This window comes from Tamandua tetradactyla, chromosome 20 (assembly GCF_023851605.1).
Source record: "Tamandua tetradactyla isolate mTamTet1 chromosome 20, mTamTet1.pri, whole genome shotgun sequence".
Taxonomy (NCBI): Eukaryota; Metazoa; Chordata; class Mammalia; order Pilosa; family Myrmecophagidae; genus Tamandua; species Tamandua tetradactyla.
In genome coordinates, this window is record NC_135346.1 from 59,008,201 (window position 1) to 59,021,975 (window position 13,775).

At 46.8% G+C, this 13,775-nt stretch overlaps 2 protein-coding genes across 18 annotated transcripts in view; one reads left to right on the forward strand and one right to left on the reverse strand.

The window, feature by feature from the left end:
* The window catches only part of NSD1 (nuclear receptor binding SET domain protein 1), a 240,700-nt gene extending 230,356 nt beyond the window's left edge, over positions 1 to 10,344 (forward strand). For 16 of the 17 annotated variants that reach the window (XM_077137739.1, XM_077137747.1, XM_077137741.1 and 13 more), the window contains 2 exons: positions 2,067 to 2,271; positions 3,923 to 10,344. In XM_077137739.1, the coding sequence (XP_076993854.1) occupies positions 2,067 to 2,271; positions 3,923 to 5,556 (1,839 nt within the window). In that variant the 3' untranslated portion in view covers positions 5,557 to 10,344. The other variant, XM_077137753.1, reaches the window with a different exon arrangement.
* Positions 10,345 to 11,572: 1,228 nt separating this feature from the next.
* On the reverse strand, positions 11,573 to 13,769 carry RAB24 (RAB24, member RAS oncogene family). Its single transcript, XM_077137754.1, has 8 exons — positions 13,241 to 13,769; positions 13,086 to 13,154; positions 12,823 to 12,901; positions 12,657 to 12,724; positions 12,472 to 12,571; positions 12,200 to 12,250; positions 12,017 to 12,079; positions 11,573 to 11,899 (listed from the first exon to the last, which is right to left on the reverse strand). The coding sequence occupies exons 1-8, from the start codon at positions 13,355 to 13,357 to the stop codon at positions 11,835 to 11,837; spliced, it is 612 nt and encodes a 203-aa protein (XP_076993869.1). The 5' UTR covers positions 13,358 to 13,769; the 3' UTR covers positions 11,573 to 11,834.
* Between the last annotated feature and the right edge of the window lie 6 nt (positions 13,770 to 13,775).

Sequence of the window (13,775 nt, forward strand, 5' to 3'; positions counted from 1 at the left end):
TTATTGTGTCTTTACTTTTTTTTCTGTATACAGTCACTAAATTATAAAACTAACTGTTAAGACCTGTTTATAAATTTCTATCCTGTTCTCCATAAATATAAAAATTATTTTCCTTTTTTGTTACATAGGCTTCTTAACTGTCATTTTTAGTGAGTTTCATTTTCCATATTATGGGTGAACCATAACATCTGATGCTTCCAGATTTCTCTGTCACAAGTAATAACACATTGAAAATTGAAGTTTAATTTTGGCACAAAATAGATTATGCAATGACTCTGATTGAGTATTTCCCATTATGCATTTTTATTATGAAGTTGAATGTTAAGAACTAAAAAATGCAAGTTAGCATAAAAACGAATAAGAAAAGAGAGTAACTCATGTTAAATTATAACATGAAAATGAAGAACACTGACTAATTATTCTTTTATCTTGTTAAATAAGGAAAATCATCTTTAATAATATTGTGTTGGGTTGGTTTTGGTTTTGGTTGGTTAATTGATATTATTACTTGGGATGTCTAGTTGACTTGTTTTCTGTAAATTAAAATGGTTCTTGATTGGAGCCCGTAGTTAATGGTGTTAGGTTGCTTGAGATGCCAGTTGCTGCCTCCTAGAGTCTGTGTATACAGCGTTGCCCACACCAATCAGTGAGAGGAATGCTGGAGCATTTCTAATGCTTCTATTTCTAATGGAAGGAGATCACTGTAGGATAGTAGGAAATAATTGGTCTCTTAGAATAGGAGAGACCTTACCTAAGCTTTATAAAGTGGTCTTGGATGTTTCTAGTTATTAGGACTAATAAGATGAAAGCCACAGGATTTGGTGGCCAAGTGTGGGCTGCAGGGGAAACACAGAAGAGACCTGCTGTTTGCACCAGGACCTGCCTCAGGCGATCAGTAGACGTTAATCCACAGTTGATAGTCATTATTGACAGATTTTGTATTTGCAAATTTACCTACTCACTAAAATTTTTTCTAACCCCAAAATCAACACTCACAATGCTCTCATCATCACTCTTGGGTGGACATGTACAGAGTGGCAAAAATTTGAGCTGTCTGATGCCCGTGTTCCCAGCTAAGATGAAACAAGGAGACACTGACTTCTTATTTCAGCTCTCTCACTGTAAACAAGCATCCTTTTTGAAACGTAGTTGGTTCCTTGTATTTTCATTTTCATTTTTATTTATTTTTATTTTTCTAAATAACTTCACTGTTTGAATTGACCTGCAAGTATAATGCTGAAGTGCTGCCTAGTGTTCCTAAGCACTTGAAGGCTGCAGTGTGTTTTACAGAAAATGTATATGTGTTAAGCAAGCTTCATTCAGACATGAGTTATTGTGATATTGGCCATGAGTTCACTGTTAATCAATAATATGTATTAAATAAGGTGTCATTGAAAAGAAACCCTCATAAAACAAGGTATGTTTTGATCGTTTGACAAAATGTTGTGGCCAGAGGCTCACAGAAACCTAACCCTTTATTTCCCCTAGGAGCAATGGTTCACTATTCGCTAATGAGTGTTCGCAGCAAAGTTTTACAACAAAACTACTGCAGATAACGAGAATTGACTGTAATTCAACTTAGCTAAAGATGTAAAACTTTGTTGAGGGCAAGCACCATGAATTAGTTTTCTGTGTCTTCTCAACACATGGCTCATATAGTAAGTGCTCAGTGAAGGTTTGTTACATGCATTTAAAAATGTGCACACACACACCCAGAGAAATCTTCATTAACTTTAAAATTAGTTAGACATAAAAAAATAAAACTTATGTAAGGTGTGACCTTTAACATCAGCCATGTGTGTCAACAAACAGAAGCACATTTTTATTACGTTTAGGTGGCAGGAACAGTTGATATAAAAGTGGTAATTAATGCTACTATTTATTGGTATGTGTCAGGTACCTTTTCCTGCATTTTTCTGTTATCTTCACAACTGTCCTGTGAGGACCATCTCTTTCTGGAGAAGAGACTGAGGCTCAGAGAACATAGTTAACCTGGTTAAGATCACAGAGCTAATTTATCAACAGAAATAAAACAAAATGCTAACTGCTCAATATTTGATCTCTAGAACCATCCCATTGCCACAGAAGAAAAGTCAAAGAAATTCAAGAAAAAACAACAAGGGAAACGCAGGACTCAGGGTGAAATCACAAAGGAGCGAGAGGATGAGTGTTTCAGCTGTGGAGATGCTGGGCAGCTTGTCTCTTGCAAGAAGCCAGGCTGCCCAAAAGTCTACCATGCAGACTGTCTCAACCTAACCAAACGGCCAGCAGGTTGGTGCCAGAATCCATTCTGAGTGCTCCTCATGATCTGCCAGAATTCTCAGTGGGTCATTTGTCAGGAAGCAAGTGCCCTTTGGCTTTCCCATGCACAGTGGTGAAGGGGTATAGTCCATGTTCTTGTTCTAGAAGCCAGTGACCCATAAAGGTGTAGAAGTGTAGGTTTTATAGAGAAGGGGACAGGAACTTACCTGTTTTGTGTCAAGTGCTCTATAAACATTTCATTATTTCATCCTTCCAGCAACCCATAAAGGCAGGTTCTCTCCCTGTGATACAGATGAGGAAACCGAGCCAAGACTGGTGAGATGACTTTCACATTAGAGCAAATTGTTGGAGGAATTTAATTGAAAGCCAAGCTTTTTGACTCCAGTGCTACCAGAATATGTTACCTTTCCAGGGAAAGAAGGTTGAGACAGAGTGGAGCTTTTCCTTCTAGTCAGTGAGAGACATAATCACACCCGCTTAATTCCCCTTTATCCACCTCCTCCTACCTTGCAAAAGAGGTTCTTTTCTCTCAAGGAGATGTGATTGGATCAGTTAATATGTGAGAAAATTGCTGCAGCAAGTGTTGTACCCTGGAATTTGTGGTTAAAGAAGTCACTGGCCTTTGAGTGGTGACTTAGATTGAGAGGATTTTAGGGATTTGGATATGCTAAAGTATAACAGAGAGAAGCCAGTAGGGAGCCACTCTACGGGAAAGAGGTTATATATAATGAGGTGCCTGCTTCCAAGAACTGCAGAAAGAGAAGAATTTTAGAGTGGGTGTGAGAGGAGTCTGTCCCTGAATTGACTTTCCTCAATGTTTAGCTGCCAGGTTAATGAAAAAATAGAAACAGTAGTAGCTTGAGGGGCAAGGCCATGGCCTTGACCTGTCTGTGCTCTGAAGCAGAGATGGGCACTCTCTAGAGAGCCTTGCACTCAAGGCTATAGCTGGCCCAAGCTCTGATGGAGCTGATCTTGTCTTTGACCCCAAACAAGGTCTGTCATAGTGCATTGAAGGGACTTGGGGGTGGAAGCACTGTCCATTGCAGGTGCACTCAGGTTTCATGAAATGGGGCAGGGAGAACATACCAGTTCAGGTTAGCTTTGGGGCTTTCCCATTGATTTTGTGTAGACAAGTGGAGTTTTGTGCTCATGTCAAGTCTTAAAGTTGAGCACAGGTAAATTTACTTCCATTTTTGCACATGTATATCTCTTTCCCATTCTTATTAGTAACCAAATAAAAAGGAATATACATAGTTAATATTCTCCCCTTAGAGTTGAAAATGTAAAGACTGTAGAGTTTGCAAAAATATTGAAGTAATAAAATAATATTACACATACCATTTAAGGAGAACTTTTTTTTTATCTTGCTGAAAATAATCATAGAAATGTGGATTTACTCCTCTGTGTGTTGATAGTTATTACTATTTGATACTTTGTCATTTTTATATGTTTGCTTTGCTTTGTTATTTTTATATGTTACAGAAGAGGAAGCTGAAATTCTAGGATAGGGGAGGTGTCCAGGTGTGTGGTGTGCACTTTCTGGAGAAGACAGCAGTTAGAAGGAAGCTTTGAGATCACTCTTGGCTGGTCCTGGAGCCGTGGCCCATCTCATATGCATCTCTTATTTCCCTAACCTTTTGTGACACCTCTGTGTTTTCAGGAAAGTGGGAGTGTCCTTGGCATCAGTGCGACATCTGTGGGAAGGAAGCAGCCTCCTTCTGTGAGATGTGCCCCAGCTCCTTCTGCAAACAGCATCGGGAAGGAATGCTATTTATCTCCAAATTGGATGGGCGTCTGTCTTGTACTGAGCATGACCCCTGTGGGCCCAACCCTCTGGAACCCGGGGAGATCCGTGAGTATGTGCCTCCCCCAGTACCGATGCCTCCAGGCCCAAGTACTCACGTGACAGAGCAATCATCAGGAATGGCTGCTCAGGGGCCCAAGACGTCAGATAAGCCACCTGCTGATACCAACCAGACGCTGTCGCTGTCCAAAAAAGCTCTGGCAGGGACTTGTCAGAGACTTCCACCATCTGAAAGACCTCTTGAGCGAAGTGACTCCAGGCCCCAGCCTTTAGATAGGATCAGGGAACTTGCTGGGTCAGGGACCAAACCCCAGTCCTTGGTATCTACCCAGAAGCTGTTGGATAGACCTGCTGTAGTGGCAGGTCCAAGATCCCAGCTCTCTGACAAGCCCTCTCCAGCCATCGAGCCAAGTTCCTCACCTTCAGTCAGATCCCAGCCACTGGAAAGACCTCTGGGAATGGCTGGCTCAAGGCTCGATAAATCTCTAGGTGCTGCCAGCTCAAGGCCTCAGCCATTGGAGAAAGCCTCAGTCCCCACTGGCCTGAGACTTCCGCCGCCAGACAGACTGCTAGTCACCAGCAGTCCCAAACCTCAAACTTCAGACAGGCCCCCCGACAAATGCCATGCCTCTTTGTCCCAGAGACTCCCACCTCCTGAGAAAGTACTATCAGCTGTGGTCCAAACCCTTGTAGCTAAAGAAAAAGCACTGAGGCCAGTGGACCAGAATACTCAGTCAAAAAATAGAGCTGCTTTGGTCATGGATCTCATAGACCTAACTCCTCGCCAGAAGGAGCGGGCACCTTCTCCTCATGAGATCTCACCACAGGCTGACGAGAAGATGCCAGTGTTGGAGTCGAACTCATGGCCAGCCAGCAAAGGTCTGGGGCAGATGCCCCGGGCTGTTGAGAGAGGCAGTCTATCGGATCCTATCCTCCAGCCACCTGGGAGAACAGTGGCCTCTTTGGAGCATCCCTGGCAAGCTGTTAAATCACTTGCCCAGGCCAGACTTCTTTCTCAGGCCCCTGCCAAGGCTTTTTTATATGAGCCAGCAATTCAGGCCTCAGGAAGAGCACCTGCAGGGGCTGAGCATACTCCAGGGCCTCCGAGCCAAGCATCAGGCCTGGTGAAGCAGATGGCTGGAGGCCAACAACTACCTGGACTTGCTGCCAAAGTGACAACACTGAGTGGGCAGTCCTTCAGGCCTCTTGGGAGTGCCTCAGCCTCCCTCCCCATTGAGGAGAAGAAGTTGGCAACCACAGAGCAGAGTCCCTGGGCCCTGGGAAAGGCCTCACCAGGACCAGGACTCTGGCCCATGGTGGCTGGACAGACACTGACACAGTCTTGCTGGTCCTCTGGGGGCTCACAGACATTGGCACAGACTTGCTGGTCACTTGGAAGAGGGCAAGACCATAAACCAGAGCAAAATACAGTCCCAGCTCTTAACCAGGCTCCTTCCAGTCACAAGCGTGCAGAGTCAGAACAGAAATAATACTAGCAAATATAACATGGCCAGAAAAGCTGCCCCCAGGGTACCATTTGGGGAGGGGAAATCTTCGCTTTCTTTTTCCCCCTTAAAAACCAGACATATTCCAACACTTCCACTGTTATTCTGTCCTTGTACCCCAGTACTCAGAACTCTTGTGACATTAGCCAGTGGGGGCTTGTGGTTGTGTGAACCACGTATGGAAGTCCAAGCAGGCCCCGGCCAAGGAGGCAGACAGATTTGGGTCTCTTTTCCCCAACCTTTACACATAGTAAATTTGAAATAAAAGTCCACTCTGGAGTCAAGCATGGAATTCAATTCCGCTGGTCAGGTTGGAAAGTAATGGGGCTTTCAGAGCTGTTTGCCGAGCCGTGCAGGGCCCCATTGATGAACCCCTGGGAGGAAGTGATGTGGAGATTTCCTGAGCATGCTCATGTGCTAGGCCAGGTGCTAGTCAGTGAGAGGAGATAGAAAAAAAAAAGGCCTGATCTCTGTGAGCCTAACATGTCTGTCTGGGCTCTCAGGCTGTCTTTTAGAAGCTTTGACGAGGAGAAAACAGGGAGCTCTGAGGGGTCCTGGGGCTCCAGACTCATTCTGAAGTGCCCTCTGTGGCTCCAGAAGTGGTTGTGCTGAGTAAGTGTCTCCTGGTTGGGTCGTGCATGAGTGTTTGTGCATGCCTGCATGCTCATGCAGAGAAGTCTCCTCTGTAGACAGAAGGGTGCTACATTGAGAGTGGGACTGTTGGTCAGGGCAGCCACGGCTGCTTCTGTCTGGACTATGCAGAATCTGAAGATCTGTTTTTAGAGGAGCAGTTGGGCTGGGGGAGCTATGTTCTATGAGAATGTAGATTTCCAGCAGTGGAAGAAGGCAATTGGCAAGCTTCCCTTTTTTTTCTACCCATTCTCCTTTTCCACAAATGCATCTCACCCCTGTACCCCAAACACTCAGGTGCTTTCCAATTTAAGGGTCTCGGACAGTGGATATAGGGAGCCTCTCTGCATACTCTGGGCTAGACATACCAGCTTCAGGGAGCTTGCCAAATCCTGGCGGGAACTTACTTGCTTCTCCCTTGATCCTTTGCCCTCCTAGATGAGTGGAGAGAGTCCTCTTCTTTACTGGTGGATTCTGCCACCCCCTCCTTGAGAAAATTGCTGTGTTCTCCTTTGAGAGCACCTACCTGCTGACTCAGCTCCAAGCCAAGCCAGAACCCTTCTCTAAGACTGGCGCAACATGGTATTTAGAGCAGTGTCCAGTCTGAGAGATGACTCCTCGAACTGCTGATGATCTGTTACTGCTGCCCTGAGCTGGGGCCTAAGGGCTGGGAAATCTGTTGGTGCTACCCTGCCCTACCATTCACCCAGCTCATGGACTGCCAACAAGTGTTGTTTGGCAAGTTCTCTCTCACTCACCTCCATTGTCCCTAGACCAAACATGTTTACCTCTTTGCTTTGCCAACTTAGCCAGCAGCTTTAGCCCACAGGCCATTGCCCAGCCTGAACTTCTCCTGGCTGTTCTGTCTCAGTTGTGGCTTTTACACCCTCAACAGGATTCTGTAGTTTGAACCCATTTCCTCCTGAGTTCCTACTAAGGTTACTCCCATCACTTCCAAGGAGGAACAATAGCTGTTCTAGAAGCATTTGCGCTTTATATAAAGATTTTAAAAAAAGAATCTGCTTTTATTTCCCAAAGTTTGTCTCCAGTGTTGAGACACTTGAACTCAGGCAGAGGGATGAGGCTGGGCAGGGCTGTCCTGAGTCTCGGGGCCTTTCCCTGCATCTCACTTAAATCTTGGAATCTCCTCTGAATTCCACCTGCCTAGTTCTCCCCTTCCATTCTCTCTCTCTTCCCACATCATCAGAGAGGAAAATCTCTTTGTTCCAAAGGAAGAGAAAACATAAAGCATCTTATTTTCTTTTAAAAGAATTTTAAACCATGAAAAAAGATATTTTTAAAGAAATCCACCCAAAACATTAAAGTTCATTATATTAAGTATTTATCATGTGTGAGAATAAGAAGTATATAACTCCAGCTAGTAGATCCCTTTCCTGAATCTCTTAGGTTGTATGAGTAGGGTTTGCTTGGTGCCAGTCCTGTGCCCTTTTCTCTCCTGTCATCTATAATTGTGATCAGAAGAAGATATCTGCACTGCACTGTCAGAATTTCCTTTCACTATGTTGTGTGTTAAACTACCGTAGCTCTTTGTTTCATGAAATAAACTGTGAATTTTATTTTGGGAAGGGGGGAGGGTACAGGCTATGTAAAATTTTTAAGTGGAGAAGTTTTATCCTGGTGTATCTTCTGAACTGGCTTTGGTTGGTAACTGACTTGACAGCTGCTCTAGAAATGTTTCCCAATATAGGAATGATTGAAAGAAAGGTAGGGCCAAGACTGGCCCTTGTGGTTTTTAGTTCCATTCTTCATCACTCACTGGAGACTTTATTCCAGACCTGCCTGGGAGAACGACTTCTGAGCTGTGCTTGATTTTGAGGGGCAGTTTCTTTTATCTAAATTGATAGATAACCAGGCTTCTGTCCAGGACCATTAAAAGATTCTCTCAGGTTTGGTGAGTGGAAACAAGAAAGTTGAGCTATTATGCCCACTAATAACAGCATGTGATACTAGATTGTTAAAATTATGGAAGCAGACATCATAAAATTAAAAACAGTCAGAACACGTGTTGGGATATTAGATTATTGAATGAAGGTGGGGAGGGAGTGACCTTGCCAGCCCTTATGGACTTTTGAAGCTTGTAATGAGAACTTTTTTCTAAGGAAAAGGTGGATTGGCAGTTAAAAGGGAATCCTTTTTGTTAGAATGTTCTAATCTTTGTGTGGGGTGGTATTTTGCTAGTTGGCCACCTGCTTGGAAATCATGGGATAAAAGAGTCTGCCTCTGAGCCAGCTGCTCCCCTTTTTTTTGAGGGGCAGCCAAAGGTTGAAATGCTCAGAGGTAACCATTGCCTCTCTTAGCTCTGTCAAGTCAAAAAAAAAAAAAAAATTAAGGAAATTGTTGAAATTTGCATTCAAAGCCTCCTTTGCTTCTCCTGGAGCTCTAGCCCATTCTTATAATAGTAAAGTATCTGTCATTGTAACAAATTCATCCAAGTTTTTAAACGGCAGCTTTCCCATAAAGTTACTAAGTTTGATATTTAAATCACTGTCTGTTGATCCTTCTCTGAATGGTGACCAAATCTACATCTTTAGCATTGATAATTATTGAAAGAATTACTCTTCATATCCTCTATCCCACACTACAGTCAGGGCATGAAGTGCATCAGAGGTCCTTTCTCGGGCTCAGCACCGTCTACTCATTGGAGCTGGACTCCCAGGTTGTTCTAAAGTTGCCTTGTGAGAGCGGAGTGGTAGCAAGGAAATCTGGTCCTGGCAGCTTCCCTGTGAAGAGTAGTCAGGAAAGGACAGGTTTTACCCTCAGCTCCTACAAAAGCCAGTTTTCTCCTAAGGCTTTTAAAGTGGAATATTGTCATCTGGGGATTTGTCAGCCAAGAGGTCAGAGGCAACCTAGTATCCTAACCTGTCTGGGATTATGGTAGGAAAAGAGCTGCTTCAAGACCCTTTTCCTGCTGAGGAGTGGTTGAGCTGTTCCAGGTGTTAGACATTCCACATCATCTAGAGCTCGGTAGCTGCTGCACAAGACCTTCACTGACTGTGGCCAGTGAACTCTCAGCCAAGCTTCCTAGGGCCAGTGCAGCAGGGCCAGAGGTTGCTATATAGTATACATTGAAATTAGATGATTGCTTTGTACACAAAAAACGTAATGATGGTGCTAATTTCCTAGTATAAATAAGCACTGCCAAGGGATGAGGGACTGGTGATGAGAAATCTGGGTTCTGTTTGGAAGGAAGAGGCTTTGTGTGCAAGGTTTCTTTGAGGCTCTACGAAAGATGGGGAGAAGGTACAGCCTCAGTGAAGCCAGCACCCAGCCATGGAATGATCCAGTGGAACCTGGAGGTGGGAGATATACTGTATCCAGAAGTGGGTGTCATTGAGTTTCTCAGGGCTGGGGTCATCTTGGCCAAAGCCTCCGTCCATACTGCCTGGAGAACAGGTTGGTAGAGAGCTCTGAGTATGGGGTTTCCTCGGTTCCCTCCTGCCCCTCTCTACCTCTTTTCTCATGCAAGCACCTCTATTGTTTATGAAGATGATGGGTGATATTTCTTAAGGAGGTGGAAAGAATTTACTTTCTTTAGAAATCCACAACCTGGGAAGAAGTGTTTCCTGCCAACATAAGCAAAAATAGCACACATTAAACTCTTATGTGGTCCTTTCTCTAGAGCTGCCTTCCTGTGACTTTGAAAACATCAGGCTATTGAGGGGCTTCAGAAGTTATACCCTGGAAGTCAGTCAAAGCTTTGAGGACAGGAGGTGAGCACAGAGAGGAGAACGAATGATTCTGGTGCTCTAGACTTTCAGGGTAGGGGCAGAGGCATCTCCAGGACTGAGGTGAGTGCTGCCTGTGTGTGCCTATAGGTGAGAACGTGTTGAACATGGGGGTGAGCACAGCACACAGGAGCTCACAGAAGAGCAATTTCTAGGTCTTGGCAAAGAAGCAAGCTGACAATAGAGGTCTTTATATTTTTAAGAAAGGGGTGGGGGGTTCAGCTAGCGTCCATCACTGTTTTGTTCCCCCCCCCCCCCAGTAGATTGTCAGCTGTAAGTGAAACTCCTAGTTGAAAAAAGAGGGAAGCCCTGTGCTAGGAGTCCCCATAAACATGTACTGTAATTCTTTGTATATAGAAAAAAAATTACTGTAAAGTAAAGTTTAACTTTACTCTTATGGCCCTTGCCCTGTGTTTTGTTTTATTGTCCGTGGGGACAGGCCTAACAGGAGGGAGGAGTGGTTGAGAAGAGCAGGAGACAGCTCAGTTAGTTCCTGAAGTGGGGAGCTGAGCCCTTCCCCCAGGCACCTACATTCTGGGAATGGCGTGGGCTTCTTCCAGGAGCCACTTGCTGCCCAAATGTCTTTCTCTCTTGTCAGGAGTAGATGTTGTCCATTTCAGTCTCTTCACAGGAAGCTTTCATAACCCATTAAGGAAGGGTATTTGAGGAATTGGTTTTTAAAAAGGAAGTGGAACCAGAGCACTTTCTGAGTGTCAATCTGACCATCTTGGTCCAGTTTCTCATTCTTCAGAGCAGGTGGCAGGCATTGCAGAAGATCAGCCCAAGCCTAACACTGGGAAGCTGGGGCAAAGGCTGAACAGGAAGGTGAGGCCCCTCCCTTTCCATACCAGAAAGGACTGCAACATTTCCTTTTTCCTGTTTACACTAACACCTTTCCTCCAGATATGTTTGGCCCTCCAAGGCCCACAAATATGCTTTAGGGAAACCATGGGAGTTTACCTCCACTTAGGATCTAGTCCTGTTCTGCTCCTTCAGCCAAAAACCATCAGAGGAGAGTTTGGGACAAGAAGCATTTAGTACTATAGTTACTTTTCACTTAACCATTTTCACAATACTGAAGTAGATAGTCATCGCCTCATTTTTACCGATGAGAACTCAGGCTGAGGGTTTAAGTCCATTTTCAAGGTTAGTAACTGAATTGGACCCAAATCTAGATTCGTAAGATTCTTCCTATATCGTTCTACCGTTAAGCCACCTTGTAGGATGTTGGGAAGCTTGGGATCTAAGTCCTGGGGCCAGGCATGACAGATGGAGGAGAGAGCCAGTCTAACCTTTCTTGAGGTAGGGATGCTCAACCCTTTTATCACTGAACACTGTTTACGTGCACTCCTTGCTCTTCTCGGCAGGCAGAAGGAATAATGAGGTTGTTACTGCCCTAACCCCAGCTTCTCACCTTATCTCTGTCCCCACTAAAGAACAGGAAGGGGCCTTTGTTTTTCCCAGTATCTCGGCCACAGCAGGTGGGTGAGGGTTGCTTGGTTTACAAAGGAAAATGAAAGGTAGGAGGAGCTTTCATGTAGGAAGTGAGGTCAGCCAGGTGGCCCCAGAAAAAGCTAGGTGTCTTAACACCCAATCTACACAGCAGGGAAAGGGGCTGAGTGTGATTCACAGTGCATTGATTTTATTTACAGATCAGAAGCCACTTAAATAATCTGCAGGCATAGTGCTGTCCAGAGCAAAGCCTGGGGTCCAAATCAGTCCCCCTCTTGCCCATCAGTCAGCCCAGTGCTGCCTCTGTTCCATGGGCCAGCACAGGCAGGTGCTGCTTCTGCTGCCATAGGGACTGGGGTAGCTCAGACATTCGACCACCCCAAGCCCAGGCAAGACTGGCCCCTCTGGGGAATTCCAAGCCAGGTGGATGGTGACTCAGTGGTGACAACAGCTGTAGAAGTAGGGATTTGCCTTCTGGCCCAGGTCCACACCCTTGTCCTCTGTCAAAGAAAGATGGCAGTTCAATACCATTCTGTTGGGGGATCAGGTAACTCGTGAAGGGGGCCAGGTAGCATGGACCTAGTAGAAGTCTCCATAGAGGCTGGGGAAACACACACCTGTCATCACCTGGAAGGCAGCCACGCTGACGTAATCCTCTGCCACTTTCTGGAAGAGCTCGTCTGGCAGGAAAAAGGATGATCAGTGAGGGCCTAATGCCAGTAGACCTGGGGTCACCCAGTGACCCAGCCCTGTAGGGCTCTCTATGGTGACTGACTCTGAGGCCCCAGAATAGCACTTACCTACACTCTGACCTGTCTTGCTAGATGTTTCAAAGAGCTGAGCTTTGATATCTGTAAAGACAAGTGACTAAAGCTTCATACCTGAGAATAAGATGGGCATGGGACAAAGGTGAAGAGGGGTGTTCAGGGAATCTCCTGGATTCCACAGGTTCAGGGATGTCAAAACACCTTCCCAGAGGACCTTACCACAGCAGCCAAGGAAGTCCCTGTTTTCACTGACCACCTAACCATCTACTTCCTTCCCCAACCCGCGGGAGCTGAAGAGCAGCTACCCTCTGCATAGTCCTGGACATCATGGAAGTCCACACGTCGCCGCCGCCTGTCCTCCTCTAGCAGGTCACTCTTGGTGCCACAAAGGTAGATCTGACAGCCCTAGGACAGAAGGCAAGGCCAGGATCATCCTAAAGGACCAAAAGTGTCCTAACCTCTGGTCCTCTAGCTAGGTCTGACCACTTACCTCCTCCAGGCTGCGCAGTTCCTTCACCCAGAACTTTGCTCGCTCAAAGCTGCTGCTGTCTGTGAGGTCTTGGGGGAAAGGGACACAGAGGAGATAAAACCAAGGGTCAGAGACTATTCTCTGAGCTCAGCCTCACACCCACCCTTAACTCCCTTCCCCTCCTTACCATAGCACACGATGGCAGCCTTGGCACCCCGATAGTAGATTCGGCTCATGGCCTCGTAGCGCTCAGAGCCCGCTGTGTCCTGAAAGGCAGGCAGGAGGGCGCTCAGCCCGGGCCTGAGTTGCTAAGCTACTCCCCAGGACTACAAACTGAGGCCATGTCCTCTAGACCCCTATTGTCTAGATGATGAAACTGGGATCTAAAGGAATGGGCTGAGTCCACAAGTCAGCTAGTGATGGGGAGGACCACTTTCCCAGTGGACTTACCCAAATACCCAAAGTCACTGTCCGGTCTCCGACGGACATCACCTTGGCCACGAATGCAGCCCCAATGGTCTGCGAAGATAGGGAAGAAGTCAGGGCCGCGGGTGCGGGTTAGCCGCCCCTTCCCATCCATGCCCGACCCGGCGGGGTGCACTCACGTTCTGATAGGGCCCCACCAGGAAGCGGTCGTGCACGTATCGCTCCACAAGGCTCGTCTTGCCCACGTATTCCTTGCCCAGCATCACCACCTTGACGTCCACGCGCTGCCCGCTCATGCTCCCGGGGCCGCCTCACCCACTCGCGGTCCTGAGCGGAGACGGGAGGCAAACCCGGATCTCCGCTCGGCCCAGTCAGTGCCCAAGCCTCAGACCCCGACCCCAGGTGCCAACCTACGACTGGAACGCCCGCGTCGGGCGGGGGCTCCGGTCGGGCCTCGTATCTCGGGAGCGCCGACGCCTGCCCCGGCTCTTCGGCTCCGGGAGCTGATCCTCCTTCGAGGTGCCACAGAAACTCCGCGGCCTGGGAGCGCGCGGGGCAGCACCCTCAACGGCGCTGCACGCCGCTGCCCAGCTTGCTTGCCCGTGGGTCCGACTTAGGCTCCGCTCCGGCTCAGATTCCTGGTGCAAGCCGGGCTCCAGCTCCGACACTGCTCCGGGCCACAACGCCGCGACTCCCGCGGGTGGGGGCGATAGG